General features: G+C 40.3%; 1 protein-coding gene across 5 annotated transcripts; it reads right to left on the bottom strand.

The window, feature by feature from the left end:
* Positions 1–4,758: 4,758 nt before the first annotated feature.
* On the bottom strand, positions 4,759–14,701 carry pde9ac (phosphodiesterase 9ac). Of its 5 annotated transcripts, XM_081614492.1 has the most exons (20): positions 14,562–14,701; positions 14,275–14,400; positions 13,850–14,026; positions 12,251–12,321; positions 11,688–11,765; positions 11,074–11,117; positions 10,940–10,994; positions 10,688–10,758; positions 10,522–10,609; positions 10,354–10,435; positions 10,191–10,265; positions 9,484–9,570; positions 9,278–9,382; positions 8,957–9,039; positions 8,514–8,670; positions 8,077–8,190; positions 7,718–7,822; positions 7,500–7,628; positions 7,328–7,423; positions 4,759–5,197 (listed from the first exon to the last, which is right to left on the bottom strand). In XM_081614492.1, exons 3-20 carry the CDS (start codon positions 13,916–13,918, stop codon positions 5,150–5,152), a joined length of 1,557 nt encoding a protein of 518 aa, XP_081470618.1. In that variant the 5' UTR covers positions 13,919–14,026; positions 14,275–14,400; positions 14,562–14,701; the 3' UTR covers positions 4,759–5,149. The 5 variants fall into 5 exon arrangements, with proteins under 5 accessions (XP_081470618.1, XP_081470619.1, XP_081470620.1 ...); XM_081614493.1 differs by lacking the exon at positions 14,562–14,701 and having other exon boundaries at positions 13,850–13,967; positions 14,275–14,483; XM_081614494.1 differs by lacking the exon at positions 14,562–14,701 and having other exon boundaries at positions 13,850–13,953; positions 14,275–14,483.
* Between the last annotated feature and the right edge of the window lie 121 nt (positions 14,702–14,822).

The following is a 14,822-nucleotide window of genomic DNA, read 5'->3' as shown; positions in this document are numbered from 1 at the left end:
GGAAGAAATTAAACCAACAATAGGGATGTGTATATATATATATATATATATATATATATATATATATATATATATATATATATATATATATATATATATATATATGCAGCAAGAAGGTTCTGGGTTCGATTCCCGGCCGGGGGTCTTTCTGCATGGAGTTTGCATGTTCTCCCTGTGCGTGCGTGGGTTTTCTCCAGGTACTCCGGTTTCCTCCCACAGTCCAAAAACATGACTGTCAGGTTAATTGGCCTCTCCAAATTGCCCCTAGGTTTGAGTGTGTGTGTGCAAGGTTGTGTGTCTCTGTGTTGCCCTGCAACAGACTGGCGACCTGTCCAGGGTGACCCCGCCTCTCGCCCGGAACGTTAGCTGGAGATGGGCACCAGCACCTCCCGACCACACTAAGGGACAAGGGTGCAAGAAAATGGATGGATGGATATATATTTATAAACACTCAATTAAACTATTCCATTAAACTATTCCAGATATAATTAATGTATTTCCCTTCATATCCACAAACAGAGCAGCTGAAGTATTGCGGCAGTGTGCTGTTATGTGACGCCCTGCCTGCCTGCTGGCAAACAAAACAGCTACAGAGGTTTAAATATGAGCAGATTTAATTAGTGTTGATTTCATGAAAAACACCAGTCAACAAGTTAGAGACTGTTGTAAAAAAAAAGAGATTGAAAGCTGCTCGCATCTCACCAAAAAACCTCAAAAACATCTCTAACATAAACATGTTCCATCATCTATTTTTAATTAAGCATACCTTAGGCATTAATTATAGATGACTCATCTTATTTATCGGTAGCACTGCAATAAACAGGGCAGTAATACGATGAGATAAAACATAATTTGATTACGACATTCCTTACGTGATAAATCTCAACACTCTGTCACGCTATGTGGTGAAGGTGGTGGGTAATTACCTTTATTCAAGTCCCAAATAAGCTTTTTCTCCTCTTTCATCTGAGCAGCCACTGAAGCATGTGGTCTGCTGTTTTCTCTGTTGTTGCCTCAAGATTATCTCTTTAGTAGCTTAAGTCGGAATAACACTCAAACTGACAGGGAAATGAACACATTAATCAAAATAGATTGCGCGCTGATGGGCTGCAAATGCAGTTTAGTCATGCCACATAAATTACAAAAAATTCAGGCAAACCTTCCACCTAAAGCAGAGCACAAACGTTGTTGATCCGGTGTGTAGTCCTATAGTTTCATCAGATCTACACAGTTGGCATTTAGCGGATGTCAGATGTAGCCTAAGGGTGAAGTAATAACAGAGTAATTTACAACATGCTGCATAAAAAGGCATCCATAAAAACAGCATGAAGTACCCGGAGGAAAACCACCAACGTCCATGTGGCTAGCAGGGAATCTGTGGCAGGAAAAGTGGGTGTGGACCGTGGAGCGGGTTTCCATGAGTACACCTTTGGGTTGTCGTCACTTGGGAAAAAGTAGGGATGAGTTTGACTCATGAGAGGTGTATCAAGCGTTTGCCATAGAACAGCTGAACGAAACGCTCCGGGTAATGATGGTGGGGTGGGAACATGTAGAAGATTTTCTACGCTTTACACGAACATAAAAACCAGCCGTCAACTACGCTCCTATAACTTATTATGCTTTTGCCTGAACTTTTAAATCACTGAGAGCACATGAGTTGTGTATATGACTATTTTGAAGCTGTATTCTGTTGTAGACTGAGAATGTGTTCAGAGAGGGAAAGATGTGAGACATCAAAACATAGGTCTTGCTTTTCTGTCAACAAGACAGAGAAACTGGTGTCTGCTATTACCTTGAGAGGGTTACGTTACAGTGTCACAGTGTTTTTACAGGTAAAAACTAACTCCACCAATGCAGCTCATCCAAAATGTCACCATCAGAGTCCTGACCAATACCGCAAAAGTAGACACTATCAGGGGGCGCTGTGGTGACGCAGGGGCAGAGCACAACCCACATACTGAGGCCCTAGTCCTCGTGCTGGTGGTCACCGGCTCGACCCCCGGCCTGGCGACATTTACCGCATATCTTCCTCCTCTTTCCTGTCAAACTACTGTCAAATAAAGGCCACTACAAAAAACAAGGATACCATCACACCACCTCCTAAATCGACAAAAACTTAACAAGGTGAGGCAGCGTTTTGTTTCGGCTCTCGAAGACATGAGATGTGCAGAAATGGTTGAGTACTTTAAAGTAGGAATGATAACTAAAAATTTGCCAAAGTGACAGACCATGTCTAATATTTTTTGGTTATGTGGAGAAAGGTTTTTAATTAATCCAATTCACAGTAGATGTTTTGTTTATGCTGTATAAACATCGCATTTAAATCCGGTTCTCGAGGCTGGGTGTACCGCAACTTTTAGACGTGTTTCTGCTTCAGCACGCCTGAGTCGAATACTGAGGTCATTCGCTGGACTGTGGAGAGAACTTGACTGTATAATGAGTCATTTGATTCAGGTGTGTTGCGTCACAAAGCTGCAGGACACCGACCCTACTAAAACTTTCCTCTGGGGGGCAGGTCTGGAAGTTATCAGGCTGCTGTCCGGTGGAGCCAACTCCCAGTCTTTATCTATGAGCCAGACACCCTGTCTATTTTTAAGACTGAGCCTAAATCTATTTTATTTAATTTTTTTAGCTAAGTTTGGGTTGTCTTAGCTTAGGACCAGTTTTCACTTTTCACTTTGATTTTGTTCTCCATTAACAGTTGGGATTATTTTTGATCTACTTGCCGCTTCAGGTCTCATATTTTTGTTCCATGTATTTTCCTGCCTGCTTAGTTTTAAACTGGACAAGGCAAATTGCTGCTACTTGAGGTTTTTTTCCTATTAAAGGAGAGTTTATTTTGGCTCCACAGTCACCCCATGTTTTCTCAGGACAAAGGTGCAAATCAGAGTAAAGATTGGATGCGATCGGCTGGTTTCTCATTTTTTTTGTAAAAGCTGTTGACTCTCACTGCACTGCATTAAAACCGGATCAAATTTGCATTTGACATAACTTTATGGTAGTGTTGAAATTAACTAGATTAAACTTGAGATTAAGTCTGTTATGAAGTAAGAGAGTATTCAAAGTTGAGCTGATTTACATCTTAGAGCAGAGAATTATGGTCTGCAGGACCGACCCAACACTGTACAGTACATGATTTTAAGCAAAGTTCTCTAATTATGGTAAAACTAAACACTTTACCATAAATGGATGTTTATAAGAGCTTTAAAAACTTAAGTTTAATGTTTTAACAACAAAAAAAGAAAAAACAATTGAGGCTTTAACTCAACCAACAGAAATGACAAAATTAGAATAAAAATTTGAGTAAATGAATACAACTTTCAAGAATAAAGGTTTTCCTTATTTAGTGTGTGCAAATGCTGCTGTTGTAGCTCTTTACTGTGTAACATCTGGTGCAGCAGGAGGTCCTATAGAGTTGGAGCATTTTCTTATGTCTCCTATATACATTATATTGAACATAAGTACACAGGGCTTGGCAAGTCGCACTGTTTGTAACACACTTCATGCACTGTATTTCACTAAAAAGTAAATGCAAAAGGACAATTAATTAAAAGATGAAAGTATGACAGTAACGTTCTGCTGACCTCAACTCAGGACGTTGTGGGCCAGTGGGCAGAATACTTCGAAGACCTCCTCAATCGCACCAACATGCCTTCTGTTGAGGAAGCTGAGCCTGGGGACTCTGGGTTGGGCTCTCCAATCTCTGGGGACCAGGTCGCCGAGGTGGTCAAAAAGCTCCTCGGTGGCAGGGCCCCGGGGGTGGATGAGATCCACCCGGAGTTCCTTAAGGCTCTGGATGTTGTAGGGTTGTCTTGGATCACGCAACTCTGCAATATCGCATGGACATCGGGAGCAGTTCCCCTGGATTGGCAGACTGGGGTGGTGGTCCCCCTGTTCAAAAAGGGGGATCGGAGGGTGCGCTCCAATTACAGAGGGGTCACACTCTTAAGCCTCCCTGTTAAGGTCTATTCAGGGGTCCTGGAAAGGAGGGTCCGTCGGATAGTCGAACCTCGGATTCAGGAAGAGCAGTGTGGTTTCCGTCCTGGTCGTGGAACACTGGACCAGCTCTACACCCTCAGCAGGGTCCTGGAGGGTGCATGGGAGTTTGCCCAACCAGTCTACATGTGTTTTCTGGACTTGGAGAAGGTGTTCGACCGTGTCCCCAGGAGGGCCCTGTGGGGGGTTCTCCGGGAGTATGGGGTACCGGGCCCTTTGATACGGGCTGTCAGGTCCCTGTATGACCGGTGTCAGAGTCTGGTCGATCTACGTTCCCACCCTCATCTATGGTCATGTGCTTTGGGTCATGACCGAAAGAACGAGATCACGGATACAAGCGGCCGAAATGGGTTTCCTCCGCAGGGTGGCTGGGCTCTCCCTTAGAGATAGGGTGAGAAGCTCGGTCATCCGGGAGGGACTCAGAGTAGAGCCGCTGCTCCTCCACGTCGAGAGGAGCCAGTTGAGGTGGCTCGGGCATCTGGTCAGGATGCCTCCTGGACGCCTCCCTGGTGAGGTGTTTCGGGCACGTCCTACCAGGAGGAGGCCTCGGGACAGACCCAGGATACGCTGGAGGGACTATGTCTCTCGGCTGGCCTGGGAACGCCTTGGGTTCCCCCGGAGGAGCTGGAAGAAGTGGCTGGGGAGAGGGAAGTCTGGGCCTCCCTTCTGAAGCTGCTGCCCCCGTGACCCGACCCCGGATAAGCGGCAGAAAATGGATGGATGAATGGATGGATGGATTTCATTTTAAATGTGCCACTCTGGTCCATTTTATTTCATTCATTTATTTAAACAGCTAAAACTTTGGTAAACTAGAAAACTTGTTCTATAGATTGTGAAAGTACATAATAAATTAAAATAAATTACTTTCTGTTTGGAGAAAGCAACCCCCTCAGACTCTTTTGCCAAAAAAATAAAATAAAATAAAACGAAAATGCAAATGCAAATTTATAGAGGCTAATGCTTTCATGGCATAAATATGCACGGGAGGTCAGCACCTCCTTTCATCATCTGCTGAAAAAAATCAAAGTCAAAGTTCAAGAAATGCATTGCCTAATTTTAGTTCAGCATGCTGCAGAGCTGTGTCGCTTTTATCTAAGGCCCCTGCTTCAGCTGTCATCTTCAGTATGCAGCCCTGGATCTCTTCACCGGGGCCTCACTCACTTTTCAAGTCTTTCTTCAATCGGCTCATGAAAGACGACTCCTGCAATCAAAAAAGAACAGAATTTAGGCAGGCAGGAATTATTTTTGCCTCAAGGACAAAAGTTTATGTTAAGACTGGGTTTTAGATAAGTAGACACCCATTGCCCAGTTCAGATAGCGCAAGACCATTCAATATTGAAAAACCTTGATTGAGGGCCTTACAAAAGTTTTTTATTTTTTGCATTTCGTAACGTCACAACCACAAAGTTCAAGTTATTTGGAGGCACAAAAGCAAATTCTACATTGTGTTCAAAATGTTTAAAAAAGAAAAATTAATTTGAAAAGTGTGGCATCCCCCCTGATTCAAGACTTTGTTGCCATGTTTGCCTGAGGTTATGACTGCAGGTTTTGGGGGATATTTTTCTATCAGGTTTCCACATCAAGAGATAAAACCCCCCCCAAAACTAAATCTTTCCAAAATGGCCAGGTCTTAGTCAAATTTGATGAGGAGAATCTGTGAACAAACACATGAGAAACAGGAAGCCTTATGTGTTGGTCTGTCACATAACATCCAAGCAAAATACATAAACGGTTCTATAAATACTTCTGCAAGAGGCAAAGTTTTAGAGCCACATCGTTAGTGAGGAGTAAATTTATGAAATACATCAAAAAAGTTATGATTTCAGCTCCTCAGAAAAAAAATCATAACTTCAAGGGGGAAAAATAGAAAAGACTAAATACGCAACATTTTCACCAGCTTGTTTTCACCAAAGTCTTTTATATCACATCTGATCTCAAACATGTTTTGTTTCTGTCTTTCATGTGAGCCCTCTAAAACATTTTATGCTTGCTTTCAAAGTGAACAATTTAGATTTGCCAGGAAACTCAATTACATGGGATTATGGGAGCAAATTGATCTCTTAAAGCTGAAATGACAAATCAAATGTGGAGAAAGTGCAGCAACATTCCTGGTTATAAATGTCTCACCGCACTCACACTAAAACACACAAAACACAACTAAGAATTCAGCTGATTTTATTTCACATTTCACACATTCAAATTTTTTTCTACGTTTGCATGTGACGAGAGCGTGTGTTTGTGTGTGTGAACGTTTGAGTGACTTCATCCTGGTACAGAGCAAAACAGACTCTCTACATTATAGCTTCCCAATCAAATCCTCATGCTCTGATCTAATCTGTCAGCAGACTCTAGCTTTGATTTCTGCTGGTGTGTGTGAAGACTCAGAGTTTTTCACAGCCTTTTGTACGCAATCAGGGAAAAGTAGGAAAATGCTTATGGTGTTTTTTTATTTTATTATTATTATGTTGGCACTATGCAATCTTCCTTTTATGCACCATAACTGGTGGGCATGCTTTATTGTCAGAATTAGGAATTATAATTCAAGTTATAAAGTAATTATGTGTGTTTAATGCCAATGAACTTTGCAATCATGTATAACTTAAAAATGCTTGTAAACTCTTATCTTGATCACAACCTTTAATTAAAAGTGTGTGTTGTCAGTGTTGTGTGTTTAGACTTGATGTTAGATGTCACAAGAGTAAGAGCGACATTTTATTGTTTTATTGGATGTAAACAGTAACTGTTTTTGCTCATTTATTCTAGTGTTTACTGTAGCATCGAGGTTATAACTTGGATGCCCCGGAACAACATAGACACAATGACTCTGACTGCTACAAAACTCGAAGCAAATAAAAGCGCAGTTTGGGATGTGATGCAAATAGATGTCTCTGAAAGTTTCACACTGGAACTTTAAAGCAGGGGGAAAAATGTTCTCATTCGTTTTCTGGCAAAGAATGAGGGGAAATAGATTAGTTTTGTGGCTCGGGTTTGTTACAGATTATGTATTAAATATCGTCTGGCTGGAGGGCTGGAGGGAGAGTTGGATGTTTATGAGTGTTTTTTTTGCAAAAAATCACCCCTGCTGTTTCCTGCGTACCCACTAATGTTTGAATGTTGCTGGACTGAGTGAAATCTAGAACAAATGCATCTCAGGAAAAAGCAGTCAGTGCCCTGTGACTGCTTTGGAAAAATGTCAATAATTTGGTGATCATTGAGACTGACAACTGTATAACACAGTGTCTCTCGCACATTGCTTTTTTTTTGTAGCCAAATTGAACTAAATAAGGGGTGCAAAGCAAAAAAACAAAAACAAAACAAACTCAGATCCTACCTCTGTCATTGAGTCTTCAAGCTGCTTCAGTTCCTCATAATGGTCTCGAGAGTCTCTCAAAGGCTGAACCATGATTTCTTCAATCTGAGGGAATAGCTGGTCAAAATACACATGTAGAGTAAACAACTATTTTTGTAGAAAAGAGAGTGCTGTGTTCACATTTGTCCAGTACCTTCATGGCGGTCTCAAACATGGGGATGAGGACAAACTTGATGAATCCAATCTGAGCTGTGGGTTTGGTAACTTTGTCTCGATCCATGAAGGGAGCTACTGGAAGGCCCTCCGACTTCTCCCTGTCACTCTTCAAACCGAAGAGGTCACCGCATTAGCATTTTGCCACGAAGATTAGCTCGTTCTGATGAAAGGAAATTCCCGTGGAGCTTAAGTCACCTGCATGAAGTACTCCTCCAGTAAACAGTCCACCCATGGCTCAGCAACCTCAGTTGGCCTCACCTCGTTGGAAATATCGCAGCACTTGATCAACACCTTCTGCAACTGGAATAATAAACACAAAGCCTGTTCAAACTCAAATTCAACGTGTCCAAGAGCTGAGGACTAAAACAAGTGCAGCTGTGAAAATAATCTGCTTTGCTCATATTTCTAGTTTTAATTTCTCATTCATCAGAAAAGCGTTGTGTGCAACTTTGGCCTCGTTGCGATACGTTTCGTCACAAAAGGCTAGATCCATAAGGGTAGCAGTACAGTAAAATAAACAGATAGGGATTTTGTTGGTGGAAATGTTTACGTACACACATTACGTGCTCTTCGTTTGTAAAATCAAAGTTATCCAGTTTCTGCTTGAAGCCTTCGAGAATCTCGCCATGCCTGGCCATGTCTGTGGCCAGAATAAGGGTGATAATAGCCTGAAAACACGAAAGGAAAGTCAAAATCTTATCTATTTATATTTAGATCTGAAATCAACATACACTGGCATACAAACGTAGTCAAATTTTGTCACATGGATTTATTTTGACTAACTTTTTTGTTGCCAAATACTGAGTTTGTCAGAGAACCCATCATCATGCCACAGAAAAGTCTATAAAAGTTAAGATAAGTTTTTTTTTTTCATGAGTCTGGACAGAAATAAGAAGATTTTTGCTGATTTCTCACGAAACCAGAATCAGAATGATACACAGATTATCTGACAGCACTGTAAAAGATTTGAGTCAAATATCCAAAATTTCACCTGTCGGATCTTTTTAAATGCCTCTGGATCAACATTTGCAAAGATGTTGCACTCAGGAAGCGAAAGGATCTGAAAGGCCACAGCACAATGATGGTTCTCCAGCGGGGAGATGTCGTTGTAGCGCACCGCCAGCTCTGTGCGAGCGTTGATCTGGTATCTGATAAACGGAAGGCATAGTAAAATGGACTTGAGAAGGCTGGATAGTGGGTTCTCATGAAGCTTTTCTGATAAGGTTCTCACCTGCATGAAACTCAGACACAAACGTATCAACACGATTTGCTCGGTGGGAATGTTTTCATACCTGAATTCTCTCCAGGCTGAACTAGTTTCACAGCTCATCAACAACAACGTTGTGCAGAGTATATCAAAACATAACGAGGGTCAGTGGGTTTCTCCAGTGCTGCACATGTCAACAGCACCAAAGACGTAGGAGTGAGTCTTACGTGTTGTTGTAGCCAGGGTGGTCCAGGTCATGACACACTGCGGTTGTCATTAAAATTCCCAGATCTGTGAGGGTCAGCTTCCCCTGCAGGACAATGGATGATGAAACAAGCCTGTTGGCTGGAAATTCACTGGAAATATCGTCTTTAATCTGGTTTTAGTAAATAAGATTGAGATGTGTTCAGTGCTTCGTATCTCTTGAATATTTGTACGTTTTGCCACAATAAAACAAGCTTCAATATTGCATGCATCATACTTTGTTAAAGTTTAGGATGTGTGAATAATTTTGAAAGGCCCAGAATGAGCCCAAATGTCTACCGTACCTGCAGGTTGCAAAGGTGAATCATGCCGTACATCATCTGACTAACACAGAAGCAGTGACGAAAGTTGTGGAAAGGATTGTTGCGATAGTTTTCCTGTATTGCCAGCTGAAAAAGTAAAGAACACACACTGTTTGTATTGCAGAATATTACATTAATCTGTGTTTCGAACAGAAATACGTAGATTAACGGGTGTCTGCTTTATTTACCAGCCAGCGTTTGAGTATGATGGGGTTCATGTTAAACTCCTTCACCAGTCCCAAGTCATGGTACATGAACTCCAGACAACTCAGCATCTGTTGCCACAAACGGAGAAAGAAAAAAATAAAAGCTAATACTTTATTTGAAGGGGGGTGAATAAGACTGACATGACACTGTCATAAACATCACATAACTCCTGTCATGAACATGAATAAGCCTTCATGAATATTTATGACTGTTATCATAAAGCATCATTTGGTAAATCATGACACTTTTAATACAAAGTTGACATTATTCAAAATGTCTTTGTTATGATAACTTGACATTAACCAAGAAATTATTACTGATATAAATTTGTTCTAAAAGTATTACTGATTGCACTTTAAAAATTAGGTAACTTTATGTTATTAAAGGTAAAGTTTAAACAGTAATGATTTCTTGGTTAATGTCAAGTTGTCATAAAGACATTTTGAATAATGTCAACTTTGTATTAAAAGTGTCAAAATTTACCGAATCACACTTTATGACAACAGTCATAAATATTCACGAAGGCTTATTCATGTTCATGACAGGTGTTATGTCATGTTTATTAAAGTGTCATGTCAGTCTTATTCACCCCCCTTCAAATAAAGTGTTACCAAAAAAATATATATAGGCCTTCATTTTTGGAGGTGAGAGGGATAACACTGAAGTGTAATGATGGAAATCACCAAACCTCATTATGTTCCCAGTGCCAAACGTCAAACGTCGGCTTCTTCAGCGCTTCGATGGTCTCCTGAGAAAGTGTGTACTGAATGTGGCAGATTAACGAACACGGTCAGGAAATCCACACACACACCTTTTGTGAACTTCGGAGGATGTGTTGTGGAGAAAAATACCTTTGGGTAAGTGGGGACGTCTCTTCTAGGTGTGACCTTCTTCCCATCTTCTGAGAAATTGAATTTGCATGAACAGCTTACCCTGAGGTCAGAAGTAGACAGAGTACATAAATCTTCTATTGTTGGTGTTATAATGTACTCGGTGTGTTGCCACGTTTGAAGTCTCACCTACTTCCACCTCTTGAAGTCATCTCGTCCCGAAGTTTCTTCAGATCGTTCTTACATTTTTCAATTTCGACTACTTTCAAACCCTCCACTGAAACAGGCCAGGTGATAAATTTGAGTTCCCTATCAGAGTTTTCTAGATGCTTCTCTCTTTTTGTTGATCACTCACTTTCCACTCTCTTTTCCAACGCTGCCAACCTGTTGGTGACCTCAGACTTCAGCTCGCTGATGCGAAAGGCTCTGTGTCAGACAGATAAGAACAAATGAGAAATCAGCTTAGTACACAAGTGATCCAGTTTACCTCTGAGGGCAGCGGAATGGACTGTCGTGGAAGTGCTTCGGTTTCAAGAGCGTTACACAGGTATTTTGCGAAACGGAGACGGGAAAACTTCAGACATAACAAAAGATGAAGACGTGTTACCTGGTGAACTGCTCTGCCACCTGAGACAACACGCTCTGAAACATGTCCTCCCTGTCTGTGGCAGGAATACAAATCTGATGAGCCGTTGAACACCAGTTCAATAATTTCTCATACGATTTTCTTAAATTGTTTACCTCCTGGCTGATCGATAGATAGTGGGACAACTTTGTATAGAAAACTGTTAAGAAATCAGATGTGAACACTTTAGTTAGATTTGTCTCTCCCTTTTCATATCATCTGTCACTTTGAAGTTCATTTAGTGCTCAAAGAGCTGATGAATCCATCAAAGGATGTAACCACATCTTAAAAGGGCGGTATTATGTATTTCCCAGTAACATTGTGCTGTTTTATTGCACAATCAAGTAACTATTTTACCTTCAGTTGTTATTAAAAATGCTGCATGTATAAAACATGACTTAAAAGATTTTTGACTTCATAACTTGACACCTTGAAATTGGGCCTTTGTCTCTTTAAGAAGCTCCTGCTCTTTCCAACACTCTGCCTCCACATCGTCACAACAATGTTTGTTCATTTTATCCCATCTACAACTATTAGGAGTGTTGGACAGAGAAGTAGTTCACATGAAAAGCTCTGCAGACTTGCAATTCCACCAGATGTTTGCTAATTGTTGCTGCCGCTAGTCTGGAGGAGCTGACTGTTTTACGTAAAACCGCCCTTTTTAAGAACATGGAAAGTGAGGAAAATGAAACAAAGCTGTAATATTTCTACAGTATGTCTGGTAAGTTACTTCGGAGAGTTGGCGGGCATCGTGGCATCAATAGAGACCATGGCACCTTCTGGATTTATAACTTTAATGGCAGTGTTCCTGTTGAAAGAGCACAAGATTTGAAGAAAAATGTGAGCATTACATGCAAAAATGTTCAACACCCTTTTGTTTTACGTTTTGCTACATTAAAACCACAAACTTCAGTGTATTTCTTAACACAACCAATCTGAATAGTTTGGTGGGCATTTTTTTTTTCAGCCCCTCAAGTTTATGGTTGTAACATAAAACAATTCGAAAAACTTACATACATACATACATACATACATGCATGCATGTATGTATGTATGTATGTATGTATGTATGTATGTATGTATGTATGTATGTATGTATGTATGTATGTATGTATGTATGTATGTATGTATGTATGTATGTATGTATGTATGTATGTATGCATGCATGCATGCATGCATGCATGCATATGTAAGTTTTTCGAATTGTTTTATACATACATACATACATACATACATACATATGTATATTTACGTTCCTGATTTTGGAATGTGAAACCAAAACAAACAACAAACCTGGGAAGGTTGGATGAGGAACACAGAAGTTCCTTGATGTCACACGGACTGCAGTGTCGACTGAAAACCACCTGAAACGTCGTAACCCAACAGAGTCGGATCCAAGGTCAGACGGCAGAGAGCGTACGGCAAACGATTTGCATAAAAAGCGTTTATGTTACACAAATTCATAACATCGAGGTCATACAATTTATTGTATTTTTTTATTTAAATATCTAAAAACAGCATCTAAGAAAATGAAATGATTATTAGACTGTTTCAGGAATAAATCAGAATAAGCTAAAGGCAACGTTGCTGTGTGGGAACACTTTGATAGAAAACAACAGCTGGAGTGTGAGATTTTTCAGAGCCCTTATAGATGTCACATGCTAACAAATCAGTCTAGTTTACAAGAGTAAGTCAGCACTTGCAGGCTGTGTAATTGAAGGAATGAACAATGATTTAAAGCAACGTTCCAGAAAACTGTAGTTTTCATGGGAGCAGGGGCATTAGCTCCAGCTGTAAGGCAGAAAAACAAACCACATCGCTGTCCAGATCATGGGCTTGAAGCTCCTGTAGCAACGTGTGTCACAGCCAAGCCTCCAGTTAAACAGCGTTTTACATCACCAGATGAGGAGCGATCAGGACATGTCAATAACCTGAGCCAGAAACTTATAGAAGGCTGAACTGGATTTATTTAAACGTTATTCAAGATGTATTAACACTTAGAGCACTATGTTTTTCAAAAATGTATTTCTGGATGCAGGAAGAGACGTGAGCATTGTTAAGGCTCACTGTCATCCTTCAGTGTCTAATTTTAGATCCTCGTTATGGTTCTTGAATCCTCTGGGATACTACGGTTGCTTTTGAACAGGTAACTTATGTTTGGAAGTTTTTGTTTTTCTTAGTTTGTTTTACGGTTATGTTGCAGTAAACGCCCTTTCCGGACAGATTGCTGCTCTTTCTTTCATGTTATTGAGAGTGAACTCATTTAATTTGAAATGACTGAGCTACAATTTGCAAACAAACTCAAAGATAGGGCAAATATGAGAGAAAAAACAAACAAACAGCAATATTAATTTTGATTCTGCTTGTGTCAAAGTTATGTTGCTTATGTTAGCTAGCGCTAATAAATAAAAAAGGATCCTCTGATATATAACAGGTCAAATATATAATGATAAACGTGCATGAAAAACGATATAACAGACAAAAATATTTAAAAAATGTCATTTTTGTTGTTTATAGACATTTATTCTTATTTATTTTGTTTGTATTGGTTCTTGTTATTGCATTTGATGTTCAAGCTTTCTGTCTCTCTCTCTCTGGTGCTCATTGTCTTTTTGCAGGCATAACAAAACAATAAATCCATAAATGAGCTTGTGAACCGCAAAGGGTTTGAGTAACAAAGATTTAGTCTGTTCAGTAATGAAAGCATGCTCTTCCTGATGGTGACAATAACCTTTAATGCTCTTGAATGTGTTTTTTTTTCTATGCTCCTTGACAATTTCATTCATGCATAATCTAGTCTGTGCATATTTAAGTGTGGATCCATTTGATACATAATACTTATCAAGTTCAATACTTCAAACTCTTCATTTGAACATGCACAATTAGTCTCACCTTCTGCACCTTCCCATCAACATCCAGGTAAATGTTTCTGGGGAGGAAGGATGAGGAACTGGACCCCATGGCGCCTTTTTTTTTTGGTCTCCTCTGCTAAACACCTGAAGAGGTTTTGCTTTGGAGACCAAAATAACAACCCTGAAGAATCAAAATCCCTGTTCTGCGTCTCAGGATCTGCTGGAAATAGGTTGATGTTTTGGTATGATTTGCACAGGTAAATTAGCTATTCAAGCAATAAATACAAATCTGATAAAACAAACAAAAAAAAAACCTCAAGCAATAACAACAAACACTATCTCAACAACTTAACACTTAAGTTGCATTTGTAACTTTCAAGGAGACAATGGATGTAATAAATCGATAAAACACATGTAATAGATACAACGCTTGAGTAAAAACCCCAGTGCATGTACTGAACTCACGGTGTCAGCCGTCCTCCTTCTCACCCGTGGAGTCTGGAAACAAAGTCCCAGGTGCAGAAGATCCGGCTTACTCGCATCTCACATGAAGGCGGCGCGTTTAGACGCAAACAACCGCATGCAGGCCCACTGACATACAGTAAAAGAGGAGAGGGAGGCTGTGAGTGATGAGGCTGGTGACGCCTGGACATGTGAAAGCAGTGAATATAAGCAGCACTTGTTGCCATGGGGCTGTTACTATGGAGAAGAAGGAGACAATCATCAGGTCTGAAAGAGTAAGAGGTTTTTACCTGTATGGGTTCAGACGAGGCTGAAGATGTTCAACTATGTTTGCAAATGATTTAGCCTCAGCCAGTTCTTTGTTGCAAAATACCTCGAGCTGGATCGGGTTTTATGAAGAGTGCATTTGAAAAGAAAAAAACATCATCCCCCCCTGATACATAATACGGGAACCTGTTCTGCTGAGTTCAAAGGTCAATTGGAATAAAAACAAAAAATCAGCAATTTAAATAGCATTAAAATAGTATAACAGTGTTGTTAAGATAAGAGAC

Source organism: Poecilia reticulata, chromosome 13, assembly GCF_904066995.2.
Source record: "Poecilia reticulata chromosome 13, P_reticulata-male-v2, whole genome shotgun sequence".
NCBI lineage: Eukaryota > Metazoa > Chordata > Actinopteri > Cyprinodontiformes > Poeciliidae > Poecilia > Poecilia reticulata.
Note: the sequence above shows the minus strand (reverse complement) of the source record. Positions and strands in the feature narration are given on the sequence as shown.

Bases quoted from the DNA above. Each gene is read 5' to 3' on its own strand.
- pde9ac (XM_081614492.1), bottom strand. From the start codon at position 13,918: ATGGGGTCCAGTTCCTCATCCTTCCTCCCCAGAAACATTTACCTGGAT. The intron at 10,266-10,353 runs GTATTTTTCTCC...TGCCACATTCAG, and splicing joins ACGTCCCCACTTACCCAAAG to TACACACTTTCTCAGGAGAC. The intron at 7,424-7,499 runs GTACTGGACAAA...TATTTTGACCAG, and splicing joins TGTTTGAGACCGCCATGAAG to CTATTCCCTCAGATTGAAGA.